Source organism: Arachis ipaensis, chromosome B7 (genome assembly GCF_059453495.1).
Source record: "Arachis ipaensis isolate K30076 ecotype BB chromosome B7, ASM5945349v1, whole genome shotgun sequence".
NCBI lineage: Eukaryota > Viridiplantae > Streptophyta > Magnoliopsida > Fabales > Fabaceae > Arachis > Arachis ipaensis.
In genome coordinates this window covers 121,099,537-121,114,879 of record NC_142442.1, presented here as the reverse complement: position 1 = coordinate 121,114,879, position 15,343 = coordinate 121,099,537, and the positions used below count along the sequence as shown (strand labels likewise).

Genomic DNA, 15,343 nt, shown 5'->3' with positions numbered 1-15,343 from the left:
ATACCTTGATAGAAGCTAACATGTTTAAAGAATCATAATATATACCTTTCCAATAGGGTATGCAATTGAAAAACAAATTATCATCAACACATGTACAACTGTACAAGTCCCACAAAATTTGAACCAACATAGAGTCCATATCTTGAGCATATAGCTTGAGGGATAACCTAAGCTAAAAGGCATCGAAACAGTTAGTTCTTCAATGTCAAGATCAAAATGTTTGAGTATGACAAAAAACCATGGGTTGAAAAAGTATTTTACCTCTCCAAAAACTAGAACAAAAGTAACTGATAAAATAATAGCAACAACAGGATGAAAAATTTTATCAAGGTAAATAAGAAGTGCCTGCAGATCAAAAGAGAAGAATCCAGCATTAATAGTTAGAAGATCAGCTAAAATCATAAAATGGATTAGATATTCACTTATTCTATAATTGACCCAAATACTCATGATGGATATTTTTATTTTATAATCTTTTTTCACCTTAAGTTCTCACACAACTAACATTGTATTAATGCAAGAGCATCTGAGATAATAGTATAAAAGTTTTAAAAATAGTATATAAAACTTATTTCTTTGTTCAAAAAACTTCCATTTATGTGATCGGCACAAAACATAATTATCGTAAATGAGCCCATTAATGAACAAATTCCCAAGTAAACCAGCATATTAGACTGTCTAAAGTGAGGCTCGAAGTGTAAAATCAATGCCAAAACTAAAGAAATTGTTCCCACGGCATAAAATAGAAATGTTGTTGAAAAAAGAAAACATCAATGACATTAGTTAATGGACTGGATAGTAAAGCAAGAAATCTTAATACCAAAATGTAAACATGAGTAAATAGCAACCTGGTTGAGTGGCCAAATCCCACATTTCTTAGACAGAAGTCAGAGTTTGCTCTTGAGGAGCATGGATGACAATGACAATTGATCCCACAATGCATGACAGACATCCTAAGACCCCCATCATTTGAAGCCACTCATTCAGCAAGAAATGAGCCAAAACAGAACTACAAGCACAGAACTGAATATGTTAGTTTTACCAACAATAGTCACAACTCACAGCATTCAAAACAATTAACTACTTAGCATTTTAGCCAGACTAGAGATCTATGTACCTGACAATAATACTGATAGCACCAAGTGGCGTAACGAGTATTGCCGGAGCATAAATATAAGCCATAAAGTTTGCTACTTTCCCAACAATCACTGCACCAAAGTTGTTTCAGGGTCCAGATGTAATCAAACAGTCTCATTTTCAAATACACAACCAAGTAGGGAAAAAAGAGAAAATAGGAAGGTTCCTCCTAAACTTACTTGAAACCAGCCAGCCCACCAAAGTGGCTCTAGTAAATAAGTATAACCACCAACACCTGCAAATTTCAATAATAACAAATTCAAATTATAATTTATGTGAAAACTGCAATGAAGAAATTATTGAAGCACAGAACAGAACAAAGAGAAAAAGGTAATTAAAGTTTGCATGAACGTAATTTTAACTGCAGAATTGATACAAAGTATACCCCGATTTTAGAATCCAACCAAACTATAATCAGAAATAAGAAAGCGACATTATTAACTTCTTCACCAGTTCATTAACTATGACTGTCTGAAATGCTATCCACTTCAGTAAAAGGGTAGCCTCCTAGAGCAAGCAATAAAGTTTAAAGTTTAAGATTGTTTTCGTATTATCAAACACCTTATGTGCATATGAGGACCACTATATTTTAAACATACTCTGTACTTGCTTTTCACTTCAGAAAGTGAATAGTTGAAGTCATCCATGTCCTCAAAGTTAGAAATACAAAACTACATTTGTTAAAATAAACATATGAACATATTTCAAATTTAATAAAGAGAAGTATAAAATAAACATGCCAATACTGAAGGGCTTGCACAAAAGATCAGTAACAACTCTATCTCCTGCTACATAGGTCTGTATAACAATTGACAGAATTTAATTTCTTCAGCAATTACACATGTACACAAAAACTGTTAAAACAACAAAACAATAAAAATTATAAAATTAAAAAAAATTCCATGTTTTCAGCAAGATGTGGGGCCTTTTTTTCAATTAGCAATGCAATAACAGCAGGATCTGCTTCAGTCTGGTGATTTGATATCAAGATGATATTGTGTTCCTGCAGTAATATTTCAGTCTTAAAATTTTTTCCCACATCTATTAAAATGTTAACAAAGGGAGAATATACAGCAAGCAAATAATCAAATAGATAACTCAAAGGCATAAATTAAGGATATTAAAAATTGTAACCTTCTTAAGTCTTTCTTCAATTTCAATGAAAAAGGACATGTTGCTAACATAAGAATTTCTGCAACAAAGATCCACCCGAATAGGGTAAAGCGGAGGCACAGTAAGATGGAATTCATATTGTATTTAAAATTGATTATCAAAAAGTCTAAACACTTTATATTACAAAAGGGATAACCATTCTGAATACATCAATAATTGCTTTGAATACAGGGTGAAAAAATCAAACAAATTATATCAATAACTTAGGTAATAGATAACCATTCTGTTCAAATAAAAATTGAATAGCTCATACAATCAACTATTTATATTACAAAAAGGATGAAAAACATAAATTGCATGATAGAGAATTTCAAGACGGATACCTAAAATTGTAAATCCAGGATCTATCCTTGCTCTGGTTAAAAGTGTTTTCACAACTTCATCTTTATTCATATATAATTGTAGGCACCTTTCTGTTAAATTATGCATCTGTAAACAAATTTTGTTTTAAGATTTTATTTTATTTTTTTAAATCAGCTTCCTGACAAGCTAGTAGGATTTGCCTACAAGCTCAATGTCTTGGCGTGAAACTTTCTTGCTATCATTAATTGTAACAGATGCTGATCCTGAATCTATAATAAGAGCATCAGTTGTGTGATTGTTCAATTATTGTTCACTTTGGAAGTCGTGAGAAGCTTGAGTTGAGGATTGCAATTCTTGCATTTTCTGCAATTCAATTCACGAAATCCACAGACGAGGTGCAGAAATAGCAATCTGAAATCATTGAAATCATAGAAGCAAGTGAGAAAGTATTCATATGAAGCTGAACTAGGCACAAATTGGACTTAATAGAGATCTCAAATTCAATTCTCCTCTCTCACAAATATGGAGATTGTCTGAATACATTCTGAACGGAAGTGGGTGAGAAAATTTAAGTCCCGAACTAAACAAGAACAAATTAGGAAGAAATTCTCACCGAATGACTTGGAACGACATGAGAATCAGTTCCACGAGATCTGATAGCTTCAAACGCAGCTTCAATCGAAGCTTCCAGAGACTCCCGCTCGCTCGCCTTTCAGATTTCCTCAGCAAGTGCCACTGCATCCGCGCCGAAATCGCGCTTTGAATGCTTCAAGCCACCGGAGCAAAAGCAGAACCAACGGAAGAAGTCGTCGTGGAAGACGAGGAAGAAGCAGAAGATCTAAGCATTACCTCAATGATCTGAATGGTCCTCTCCCTCGAAGATCTGAATGGAATCATTACCCGATGGCGATGACATTGAGATTCTAGGGTTTAAGAGAGATCTCACTCTCCTTCATCCTCTCTCTCGAAGCCCTATTTTGATTTTTTTTTTTTTTTTTTTTTTGTTATGGGCTGAGTGAATATTTGTTTTGGGTTGGATTTTTTTTATAATTGATTGAATTGAGAGTAGTGGGAGTTTTTGTTAATTATTTAGGGAGGTTTTATAATTTGTCACAAATAAAATATATTACGGAAGTTTTTAGTAACTCCCATTAAAAAACTACCACAAACAAATAAAAATCTTGTAGTGTATAAAATTAGTCAAAAATCAAAATATTCTTATTCGAATCTTAAAAGCTTATAAGTTATATATTAAAGACATTTTTTAAAAAAAATACATACCTAACTTTTATATTTCTATTATTCATATTATTTTTTATAAATTATACATTATAAAATATTATATTTTTAAAAAATTATACATCATACCTCAATATAACATTGACATTGTATTAGAAACTCAGATTAGAGATAAGTATAGTTGAAGGATAGGAGCCGGCCGTATAACGAACACCTAATTGAAAGCTAATTATTGATAATTGGTCATAGGCGGCAGTGAGTTTGACGAGTGAGAAACAAATTTAGTTAGCAATGCATGTCACCATGCATCAGTTATTGGTGTATTGAGCAACTACTTCATGTATATATATGACGTACGCTTCCATTTGTTACCCGTAAAATTAAGGAATTGAGTTTCTGCCGCACATAGGCATCCATAATATTGAAGCATAGCCAGCCACCACAAAATACCAACTCCGAACCAAAGCCGTGTGAGTTGTTATATATTTATATACTAGCAGGGAAAACATGATTGTAGAACCATTAGTTGGTTAAGTTTTTTTCCTTTTTGATTTTGTTTATATTAATTATAAATTAGTTATAATAATATAAAACTGTATGTTCATCATATTATTTAACATTCTTTACTTAACTATCATGTTGATTAGATGCCGTGTGTATTTGCTTCGTTACCCCTTTTGAGTTTTAAGCCACTCATCAATTGACATGCAATGCATGATGAAATGTACATATAATACATACAGCTTTCTTGCATAATATATGAATGAAGTCAATAATTTGAGGCAAAGAAGAAGATAGAAGTCAACAGTCCCTTTAATTTTGAGGACTCATATTAAGGTGTAGTCAACTAAGTTATTGTGAAAGAAATTATATTCAATAAATATACTCCAAAGTCCAAATGCGTTGAATACAACCAAATATGAGTAGATATTTTCTTCTGGTAGTGAAAATATAGAAGGAAAGTAATAATTTGAGAATATTTTGTGATCATATATTTTGATGAAATATTTATGAATATAAAATAAGTTGAAAATAGACAAATTGTTTTATCTAGTTGCATTATTTACATGTAATTTCTCTCAATTTAATGGATGTACATATATAATTTCCAGTTGTTTACAACCATAAATTGATACATTTTTGCATCCTCTCTCTCTTCTTCAATAGAGGATGGAATGGAGTAGTGATCTTGTAAGCAACGGTCGCGTGGATGTGCAGGGTAGGATCGCCAACAAGCGAACAACGGGAGGATGGAAGGCGTCACCCTTTATCATAGGTACGGATCGGATATATGAGAAACTAGATTCAAAATTATGTTTACCTAAAATTATATATGAAATGGGAGTTTGTTTGTTCGTTTGATTTGGCAGTGAACGAGGTGGTGGAGAGGTTGGCGTTTTTCGCAGTAGGAGTGAATATGGTGAATTACTTGATTTCAGTAATGCATCAGTCGCTTCCAGACGCAGCTTCGCATTCCTCCCAGTGGGCTGGCGCTGCTTATGTCTTTACGCTTCTCGGAGCCTTCCTTGCTGACGCTTATTTCGGTCGCTTTCGGACTATCCTCATCTTCTCCTCCATCTATGCCCTCGTAAGTTTTCTTTTTTCCTTCCTTTTCTTTTTATGTTAAGTCTTTAGACTGTCAGACATGTATTTTAGACTAAAATATAAATAAATAAATTTCTAAAGATTTATATTTTGAATGGCTTAATTTAAAAAAAAATATCAATTAAATTATTTATGATAGTAAACGTGAATAAGTTAGTTTAAATTAAAATTTTTTAGTTTAATTATAAAGATTAATTTAAAAATAATGTGTCTATATTTATTATTTTAAAGAATTTTATTATTTTTTTTAGAATTTATCTGTTTGAAATATAAAATTTTTAAAATCTATTTATTATTTTACTCCTTTTTATTTTTTTTCTCTAATATTGTAAAGTATAATCTTTTATTGTATATTGTTTAAACGAAATAAAAAAAAAAAAAAAACTTCATGAAAAAGTTATACTTGACAATATTAATTAAAACAAATTAAAAAAATTCATTCCCGATAAGTGATTTTTTTTAATTTGCTTCACCTTGTTCTACCGAAAAATTAAATTTTAATATTTTTGCATTCACTTATATTCACGGAAAATTATTATATGTATAAATTTGGTTTTTTATGTGATCGATAAAAAACTAAAAGTATAAAATTTTTTATATTATAAAAAATTACAAAAAATTATAAAACATTATGCAAATATCATTTCTTATATTTATCACTTAATTATTTTAGTATCAAATTTAGTATTTACAAAATACAAACATTTCTTTTTTCAGATATATTCATTAGATAAATAACTTATTAAATGAAATAATTTTTGACATTTAATTTAGATATATTAAACTTATACAAATAGTAATTTATAGAGAAAATTTCACTCCAAAACTTTTCTGCGAGATGTTAAAATGATACTCTCCTCTTCTCTATTTTATAAATGTACATTCACCTCCCTTCTAACTTTTAAAAAACCTTCTTTTTAATCCATTTTAAATTTTTTGTGTTAACTAATATTAATTTTATTTATTTTTTAAGAAAAAATAAATTATTTTTTGAAAAAATACTCATTAACAAAAATTTTATTTTTTATCATTAAATTTTGCTTACCAATATATCCTTTAATAAATTATTTTTTTATTGATTAAATTATATTTTTATCAAAATACTTTTTAAAAAATTAATAATTAAATTATTTTTTCTAAGATACCTACCTTTTAATAATTTTTTAATTATTAAATTGTGATTTTATCAAAATTTTTGTTAACAATTATTTTTATATTTTACTATTAATTTTTTTATATCAATATATATTATTTTAATATTAAATAAAAAAATTTTACCACTGTTAATATGTATAACAATTAATATATATATTGATTTTAAAAAATAATCTTATTAAAATTTTTTATTTAATGTTAAAATAATATATATAGATATCGAAAAATTAATAGTAAAATATAAAAAAATTGTTAACTAAAATTTTGGTAAAATTATAATTTAATAATTAAAAAATTATTGAAGAGTATTTTAGAAAAAAAATATAATTATTAAATTTTTTTAAAAATATAATTTAATTAATAAAAAAAATAATTTATTAAAAAATATTTTAGTAAGAAAAATTTAATGATAAAATATAAAATTTTTGTTAATGTGTATTTTAAAAAAAAAAATCTGGTTCTTTTGGGGTTATAGTTGATAGTTGCTTAGAAATCCCATCGCTATTCCAGAACCGTACATGAGATTTTTACCTCATACGTGGCCACATTAGATACATCATTATCCCGCTGTATGATCAAGTCGTATGGGGGTGGGGTGCTTGTGGTAAGCTGCCTTGGATATGAGTATGAGGAATTCCTACAAAAAGGCAAAGTCAGTTGGGCCTCCCGGGTGTTTTTCCTTCCTTATTTGTTTAGGAGGTTCCTTATTACCGTTTTTCTCTAATTTATATATTTATATATATATATATATATCGCAAGCTACGCATATATAGTGTAGCTGGTTTTGTTGATTCTGCGAATTGCATGCACATGATGCAGGGGATGGTTATGCTGACACTCTTAGCTTCACTAAGCAATCTGCACCCACAGCAACACAAAGAAGCAACCAAAGACCAAAATGCATTCCTGTACGGTGCATTGGCCCTCATTGCACTGGGCACAGGTGGAATCAAGCCATGTGTCTCTTCCTTCGGCGCCGACCAATTCGACGAGGGAGACGACAAAGAAGTTGTACACAAGTCTGCATTCTTCAACTGGTTCTTCTTCGCCATCAACACTGGCGCTCTCTTTGGAATCACTGTACCAGTTTATGTGCAGGAGCAGGTAGGGTGGTCTTGGGGCTTTGGAATACCCACCATCTTCATGTTTTGCTCCATTCTTATCCTACTTCTTGGTGTCCGTTACTACCGTTTTCAAAAACCTATGGGAAGCCCCTTCACTAGGTTTCTACAAGTCATGGTAGCCTCCTTCAGGAACCATCTTAAAGGAGTCAAACTAGGTATTGATACTCCTCTTTATGAGGTACAAACCCCAAACTCTGACATCGTTGGTGCTAGTAAGCTTCCTCACACTCAACAATACAGGTGAGCTTATCTATTTTCAACTCCAGACTCCAGAATACTTAAGTTCATAATATTTCATTCTCCAAATAAAATTGTCTTTATATGTCTTTATATTTAATAATTTTTAATTATCAATTTTAACTCATGTGTAAAGATAACTCCATATGAATTTATGATATATCTACTTTCATTAATTTTAGTTGCTTCAATAACACTATCTCATTTGAAAATGAATGGAATTCTGTTTCTTTTTAGGTTTCTTGACAAAGCCTCAGTGATAGTGGACCCAGAAGGGACAAACAGAAGAAACAGATGGGAGATATGCACAGTGACACAGGTGGAAGAGTTCAAATCATTCATCAGAGTCCTTCCAGTGTGGGCATCCACCATTGCTCTAGCTCTGACTTATTCTCAACAGTCAACCTTCTTCATAAGCCAAGCAAACATAAGCAACCGAAACCTGAGCAGCAAATTCATTATCCCTGCAGGTTCTGTGCCGGTATTCGCCGCCATCAACGCAGTGATAGTGGTCCCAATCTACGAGAAGCTGGTAGTCCCATTCCTCAGGAAGCGCACAGGGCATCCACGTGGCCTCACATCGCTGCAACGAATGGGCGTGGGACTCTTCATATCGATCTTTGCCATGGCTTCAGCTGCATTGGTGGAAAAGAAAAGACGCGAGCACTACCCCGAAAGGAATAGCATTAGCGTGTTCTGGTTGTTCCCTCAGTACTTCATGATTGGGTGTGCAGAGGTATTCACTTACGTAGGGCAGTTGGAGTTCTTCTACGACGAAGCGACGGATGGGACGAGAAGCATTAGCAGTGCAATGTTTCTGTGCGAGTTTGGGATCGGAAGCTGGTTGAACAGTGTGTTGGTGCAGATCATTGAAGGTGCCACTGGTGGAGAAAACAGAGGGTGGTTGAGGAACGATCTTAATGCGAGTAGATTGGATTACTTTTATTGGATCGTAACTGCTTTCAATGCTCTCAACTTCATCGTCTACGTATTCGTCGCCTATTCTTACAAAGGGAAAGGGAAACCACGTACCTAGCTAGTGACATGTCACATTCTTTGACTTTGACTTTGACTTTGAAATTCTTTACTACTATTATTTGTTGAAATCACAATAACTACGTGAATGTTCAAAGCCTTCATTCTTCTGACAAATTCTACAATTTTGTCCCTACTGATTTCAAGCCAATTGGCTTCAAACAGGAATTACAGTATTATTATGAATTTTTTACTAGCTAGCTCATTCACAGTTGATTGCAACTAATAGAGGAAGTAAGAGCAATATAAATAAAGATCAAGATCAAGCTAAAGCCTAGTGATTGTCTTAGGAAAATCAGTTACTAGCTGTTTTCGTTATATAACAGAATTATGTAAGCTTGCTATATATAGTACCTTGCAGTTGCTTCTGTAATCAATCTATACAATACAATACATTTCATTCTCCTTTACTCTTTAGTTTCCATATCCTCTCTCAATTCCTATTACCAACAAATGTCACTAAATAGTTCTAATGTTCAAATTATGTTGTATCCAAATTATACCCTACAAATATATCTGCTATAGAATTCTAAATATAGTCTACTTTTCTTTGCAGAATAACATGCTGTGAAGGTTAGACCAATAATCTTTGGAGGAAAGGGGAGGGGTAAACTGGTAAATCACTTATCTAAATATGATAGAATTGTGAATTGTCAATTTCTTGGGTCGTTGCAGAGAGTAGTCAGTTTAAGCCTAAGGCTTTAAGCTTTAGCATTTTACCTATGAATGATTGCAACAGTTCCACAAGCGTTATCGTACTTTTAGCTTTTAGTCCCATTTAATTTTATCTTCCAACAGAAATATCTTTCGGCTCATAATGTCAAACTTCTCCCTTCTATACTATGCCACACCATGCACTTTCTTTAAAAAGTGCTCTAAGACTAAGAGTAGTATGAAATACGACAAAGAATTTAATTTATGCTCTATCAAGGAATTTAAATTATATTAACAGTACTGCTAGGGGTCAGTATATTTGATAATTTATAGTTATTAATTAATTATTATTAATATTTTTAGTAGTATAAAATTATATTTAATAATATAAAATTACATATTTTTTTTAATAATTAAATATTAGATAAATTTTAATAAAAATACTGACCCTAAAACTTTTTTTTATATTAATGTATTTGCAAAAACTAATTATATATATTGCACTCATTTTGTTTTCATAATAAATTAAACCAATACATACTCTTCAATCTTTTTTATATAATATAAAATTTCTATGGAAGATAAAAAAGTTTCAGTCAATATTATACATATACATTGCTGCCTGAACGAGTTTTGGCTCAAATGTTGTATTTGAATTAACATTAATAAATTTTTATTTTTTTAAATTAAAAATGTTTACCCCTAACTAACAATTTTTTTTAAAAGAAATGCATCATCTTGCTGGGGACAACGCAGCTATGTAGTGGCAGTTTGACAGGGATAGTAGCAGTGCAAAGGATAAAACGGGATGTCGTCTATAAAGAGGAAACTAAAGAAGCTCGCGAGGAGAAAAAGTGCAAACTAAAGTAAGAAAAAGTAACTACCAATATTGAATAATGTCAGTAAAGTAAACTTTTAAGAAATGGGAGGATTAACTCGATCAATATGATATATGATCACGGATCCCATCTATCATTCCTTTCTCTTTATCGACGCATGTGATCAATATAGGGATCTGTCACGTTAGGTAAATAAACCATTCTACTATTTACCACGAATTTTGTCAACTAGCTTATATCTTGCACAAGAATTAGTTTACGTAGCTGTGTTTTCAGGTTTAGATTGGTAGAATAATGTTAGTAGCAGTGTAGCACAGTACAGTTTATTTATGCGGTTTCTATACGGTATATATAATACATGTGTATGCCATAAAGCTAAGTGTACATATGGCATTTAAAAAAAGTGCTGTGTAAACAGAATTTCCGTTTATTTATATAATAAGATTTTACTTGGAAAATGCAGTAGAGGATAAATTAAACGTGAATTAAATTGGTAGAAAATGAGTAAAACACACACATATATGTGCGGTCGGCCATTGGTAGTGCACATGATGATACATATGCATCTCCAATAATTAATTCTGCTGGCTTCTTTTCTGGCCTGTCAATTTCATTTTATAAAACCCACTAGGCACGAGTGCCTTTATTTGTTATTACTTATTTGGGTCTGTCACGCTTTCGCGGATTATACGAGCATGCACCACCAATCTAAGCAATGATGTTAAATTAGAGATAGATCATATCGTTTCATTAGATTAAATCCGACCACAATGATTATACCGTTTGAGTAGTAGTGTGATAGTGATGACAGTTACGTTATGGCTTAGCAAAAATCTTGATGCTTAGCCAGCTTTAATAATTTTTAAACAATATACAATAAGTGAGTACTGTATTAAAAAGAGGTGGTGCTCGTCTGTTAAATTATTTATATATGTGGGTCTCTGTTACGTTACCTTCCCCTTCTATCTCATAATGATGTCTAGCATATATATACTAGCATTATACATCCCAGACTGCAAAAAATAGATATGTTACAAAAAAAAAATAATAATAATTTTTTACTATCTTAATTTTTTAAATTTTAAAATAAAAAATAAAGGAAATTGACTTAGTTAACTTATGGTTTAGTTGATTCTCTGTACTTTTTTTAATAAAAAAAAACATTAATTAAGTTGAATAATTAACAAAAGAGAAAACAATGCAATCAAGAAGAAAAACCCATCATTCATCATCATACACACACAAGCAGCGTGACATTACAATAAAGTAGTAGTAATGTATATAACCGGTATGGTTGCTTCGTTTTCGTTTTCTTGTCCCGGAAAAGCAAACGCTATAATAATAATAACTTAGCTTGAAGTTAGGGTTTTTGAAGTTGATCAAACATTTTCCGTTGAGGAAGGAAGAAGAGGCTGAGTAAGAGATGGTTTGGCATGGCTTGCGGGCCTGATGCTACTGTGCTCTGGACCAGAAGCAATGACATGTTGCGATTGAGATGCAAATTTCTTCTCTTCGGATTTACCCCACAGGACTAGGTACAGACCCACTACGATCAAAACTGCTCCAATGATCCTATACATCCACAACAACCATGCATAACTCTTTTAATATCAATCACATGCATAACAATGATTCCTTTCACTTGTAAATAAACTAATTAAGTATGTTCCTCCTCTACTTTTTGAAGAAATTACAAGAGAACGAATAAAAATATAGAATTATTTATTAAATTAAAGTCAGTGACCTAGACTTTTTCAAAAAAGAAAATTGTATGAACTTTTTAATAAGCCTCTAGAACGTGGAATCATTATTGAAAGAAGCCTTTGATTCGAGTGTGTATGTTTTTGTTTGGTATAGTTGATTTCTTTTTGTAAAAGAAAGTTAAGGAGGGCTAGGAGCCTTCACCTTTAGGATGCTTTTGTACCCGCTAGGTCCTGTTTTAGGGTTTAATTTTAGGTAGATACTTTTATGGATATATTTTACAAAAATTATTTTCGTACACCAACTACGGCCACCAATATATTTATATATAAATACATGTGTGATTTTAATTTATTTTTAATATATATTTATATTTTAATATTTATTTTATATTAAATATTAATTTTAGTATATAAATAGTATATAATCATATATTTTAACATAAAAATAATATTATAAACTAATTAATTAGATATATTTAACTAAACTATATAACAGTTTAAAATATAATTTTTAAACAAAAATATATATATTTTTATGAAAATAATTAATCATTTTGATTTTAATATTTTAAATTTATATGAAAAATAATATTTTAATATAAAATAAATAAAAATATTATTTATATACTAAAATTCGCCACTAAAATCACTTAACAAGATATATAAATATTATAATTTAATTTATTTTTAATATATTGATTACTAATTTTAGCTAATTTTAGTATATAGGTAATATAATTGTAAAATAAGTGAAAGGTATGAGCCATGCATGGTAAGGTGGGAAACAAAAAGTAAATAAAATGATAGTGTGGTGTGTGGCTATAGTGTGAGAAAGGAGAAATTAAGGAGGAAGAGAACTAACCCGCCTAAGTAGAACTGTTCACCCAAAGCAAGGGAAGCCATGACAGCGACGACAAGAGTCTGGACTGGCTGATACACCGCCACGAACACAGGGCCACCTCTGTCAATGCACCATATCTGCACCGCAAAGGCTATGCCGGAAGCAACCACTCCCGCGTATACAATAGTGAAGACTTCAGCACCTGATTGGAAAATCCAAGCATTCACATCTCTTTCAACCACCAGAGCAATGGCAAGGAATTGCAACAGTCCAAAGAAGCACGTGTAGGAAGTCACGGAGAGCCGAGCCGGGTACTTCTTCAGAACCGGAGCCTGCAGGACGAGCCAACCGGACCAAGACAAGCAATGGCCAATGAGGTAGACACATCCCAGGGTCCAGTTCTTTCCCTCTTCTGCTGCCGCCCCTAAGCTCATGGCTGCGGTCTGCAGCGGTGGTTCTGGGCTGTAGATGGTTGGACCCTTGTAGAGTGTTATGACGGACGCCCCCGCCACACAGAATACTGTTCCGGCTACCTTTGCCACGCCATCTTTTCTGTCGAGCCGCACTTTCTCTATCCTGAGTATGGCTGCCATGAGAAATGTAATGGCTGGGACAGAGTTCTGTATTGCAGATGCAAATGTTGGAGATGTGTTGTCCAATCCCAGCAAGTAAAACCCTTGGTTCGCTGTAATCCTGCATGTATGTGCATATAAATGAATAACGATCGAGATCAATGTATGTAATCATAAAACTAAAAAACTATACACTACTATACGTACCCAACAAGTGCCAGAAGAAAGAACTGCAGCAAGAAGTTTAAAGTAATGGCAGGCCTCTCCTTCCTATGCACAAATTAAAAAGATTAAAGACCAAGATCAAAGATAAGTGTTCCTTTTAACTTTATAAGTTTATTTTAGATACATCAAACTTTATTTCGAGTACTAACTTCTCCAAGAAGTATGCAAAGGGAAGGAGGAGGAGAAAAGCAATGATGTTGCGGTAGACTGGGAAGACAAGTTTGCTAACGCCCATGTTAAGGGCAGCTCTTGAGACAACATGAAAGCCAGCATAGCCAAACTGGAGTGCCAGCATGGCACCATGTAGTTGAAGCTTCTCTGGGATGGAGCACCACATCCTCCTTGACGATGAGGATCCTGAATCAGCCATTGGATCTGATCGAGAAACAAACTAGCTAAGCTAGAAATAATTCAACAAGAGATAATGACAATAATAGTAGTCTAGCTAGCTATAGAAAGCTAGTGTATGTGAGAAGTGGTGAAGAGGGGATGCAAAGAGCGAGGGTATAAATATAGCCTTATAGGGGCTTTGACCCCACAACTACCCTTCAAAATGTTTTTGCTTGTCTCCCACCATCTTTGCTGACTAGACACCTCCAACCGCAATTTTTACCAATAAAAAAAAGGGGCTTTTAACCAAATACATTCTTCCAATTTACATACAAATGTTTTTATATAAAAATTATAATTAAAAGTTGATAAATAACTTAATAAAAATATTTCTTACACGTTAAAAAATATACTTATCAAATTAGTTATAATAAAAATAAAAAATTTATAAAATATCAAATATGAATTTATACAATAATTCAATAATGATTTTTTTATATATACATAGTCTGATTATTAGTTTAATTAAATTATTTAATATAATATATATTTATATTTTAATAAAAATATTATATTTATATTAAAATTAACTATTAAAATAGTTATTATATATTTGTATATAAATATATATAATTTAATTTATTTTTAATATATATTTATATTTTAATATATGTTTTATATTAATGTTTAATTTTAATAGATAATCTCAATATATCACTAACATGATTAATATTTTAATTATAATTTTTATATAAAGATATTTCGTATAATGACTTATTATATAGAATGAAAACATTTGTGAGTTGTGACAAGAAAGTGGTGGACTATTACTCTATAGAGAGACCACTTTAACGTACAAGTTTTATTAATTAAGTCTTGCGCTCTTTTATACTAATAATTGTTTATTTTACAGTGTGATTTTCTCTTCATACTCCTAATTACATGTAGTGAGTGTCTAAGGCAAAAACAATGTTTTCAACAACTTACCAAAAAAGTTGTTCACCAAATTTTTGTGTTATTAAAATGGCAGAATGGATCATTGAAGAGCTGAATTTAACCTCGCTCTAAGGAATATTGGCATACGCAGAGGTGATGAGAGGTTTGGTTCGGGTGGCTATGAGACCGTGGCATTCATGATGAGATTCAGACCTTGGGGCTTGAGCAATTGGCG

At 31.7% G+C, this 15,343-nt stretch overlaps 2 protein-coding genes and 1 long non-coding RNA gene across 3 annotated transcripts; 1 reads left to right on the top strand and 2 right to left on the bottom strand.

Annotated features, from left to right (window-relative positions):
- Positions 1–930: 930 nt before the first annotated feature.
- LOC148553926 (uncharacterized) lies at positions 931–1,509 on the bottom strand. Its single transcript, XR_015892045.1, has 3 exons — positions 1,317–1,509; positions 1,118–1,208; positions 931–1,009 (listed from the first exon to the last, which is right to left on the bottom strand). It is a non-coding gene; the product is annotated as an uncharacterized LOC148553926 (long non-coding RNA).
- Positions 1,510–4,775: 3,266 nt separating this feature from the next.
- On the top strand, positions 4,776–9,418 carry LOC107607561 (protein NRT1/ PTR FAMILY 8.2-like). The gene is made up of 4 exons (XM_016309499.3): positions 4,776–5,128; positions 5,223–5,440; positions 7,432–7,976; positions 8,211–9,418. Exons 1-4 carry the CDS (start codon positions 5,023–5,025, stop codon positions 9,007–9,009), a joined length of 1,668 nt encoding a protein of 555 aa, XP_016164985.1. The 5' UTR covers positions 4,776–5,022; the 3' UTR covers positions 9,010–9,418.
- A 2,376-nt stretch (positions 9,419–11,794) lies between these two features.
- Positions 11,795–14,335, bottom strand: LOC107610030 (protein WALLS ARE THIN 1). Its single transcript, XM_016312099.3, has 4 exons — positions 13,992–14,335; positions 13,825–13,887; positions 13,067–13,738; positions 11,795–12,073 (listed from the first exon to the last, which is right to left on the bottom strand). Exons 1-4 carry the CDS (start codon positions 14,210–14,212, stop codon positions 11,881–11,883), a joined length of 1,149 nt encoding a protein of 382 aa, XP_016167585.1. The 5' UTR covers positions 14,213–14,335; the 3' UTR covers positions 11,795–11,880.
- Between the last annotated feature and the right edge of the window lie 1,008 nt (positions 14,336–15,343).

Bases quoted from the DNA above. Each gene is read 5' to 3' on its own strand.
- LOC107607561 (XM_016309499.3), top strand. From the start codon at position 5,023: ATGGAATGGAGTAGTGATCTTGTAAGCAACGGTCGCGTGGATGTGCAG. The intron at 5,441-7,431 runs GTAAGTTTTCTT...CACATGATGCAG, and splicing joins TCTCCTCCATCTATGCCCTC to GGGATGGTTATGCTGACACT. The intron at 7,977-8,210 runs GTGAGCTTATCT...GTTTCTTTTTAG, and splicing joins CCTCACACTCAACAATACAG to GTTTCTTGACAAAGCCTCAG.
- LOC107610030 (XM_016312099.3), bottom strand. From the start codon at position 14,212: ATGGCTGATTCAGGATCCTCATCGTCAAGGAGGATGTGGTGCTCCATC. The intron at 13,888-13,991 runs GTTAGTACTCGA...ATTTGTGCATAG, and splicing joins TTTGCATACTTCTTGGAGAA to GAAGGAGAGGCCTGCCATTA. The intron at 13,739-13,824 runs GTACGTATAGTA...ACATACATGCAG, and splicing joins TTTCTTCTGGCACTTGTTGG to GATTACAGCGAACCAAGGGT.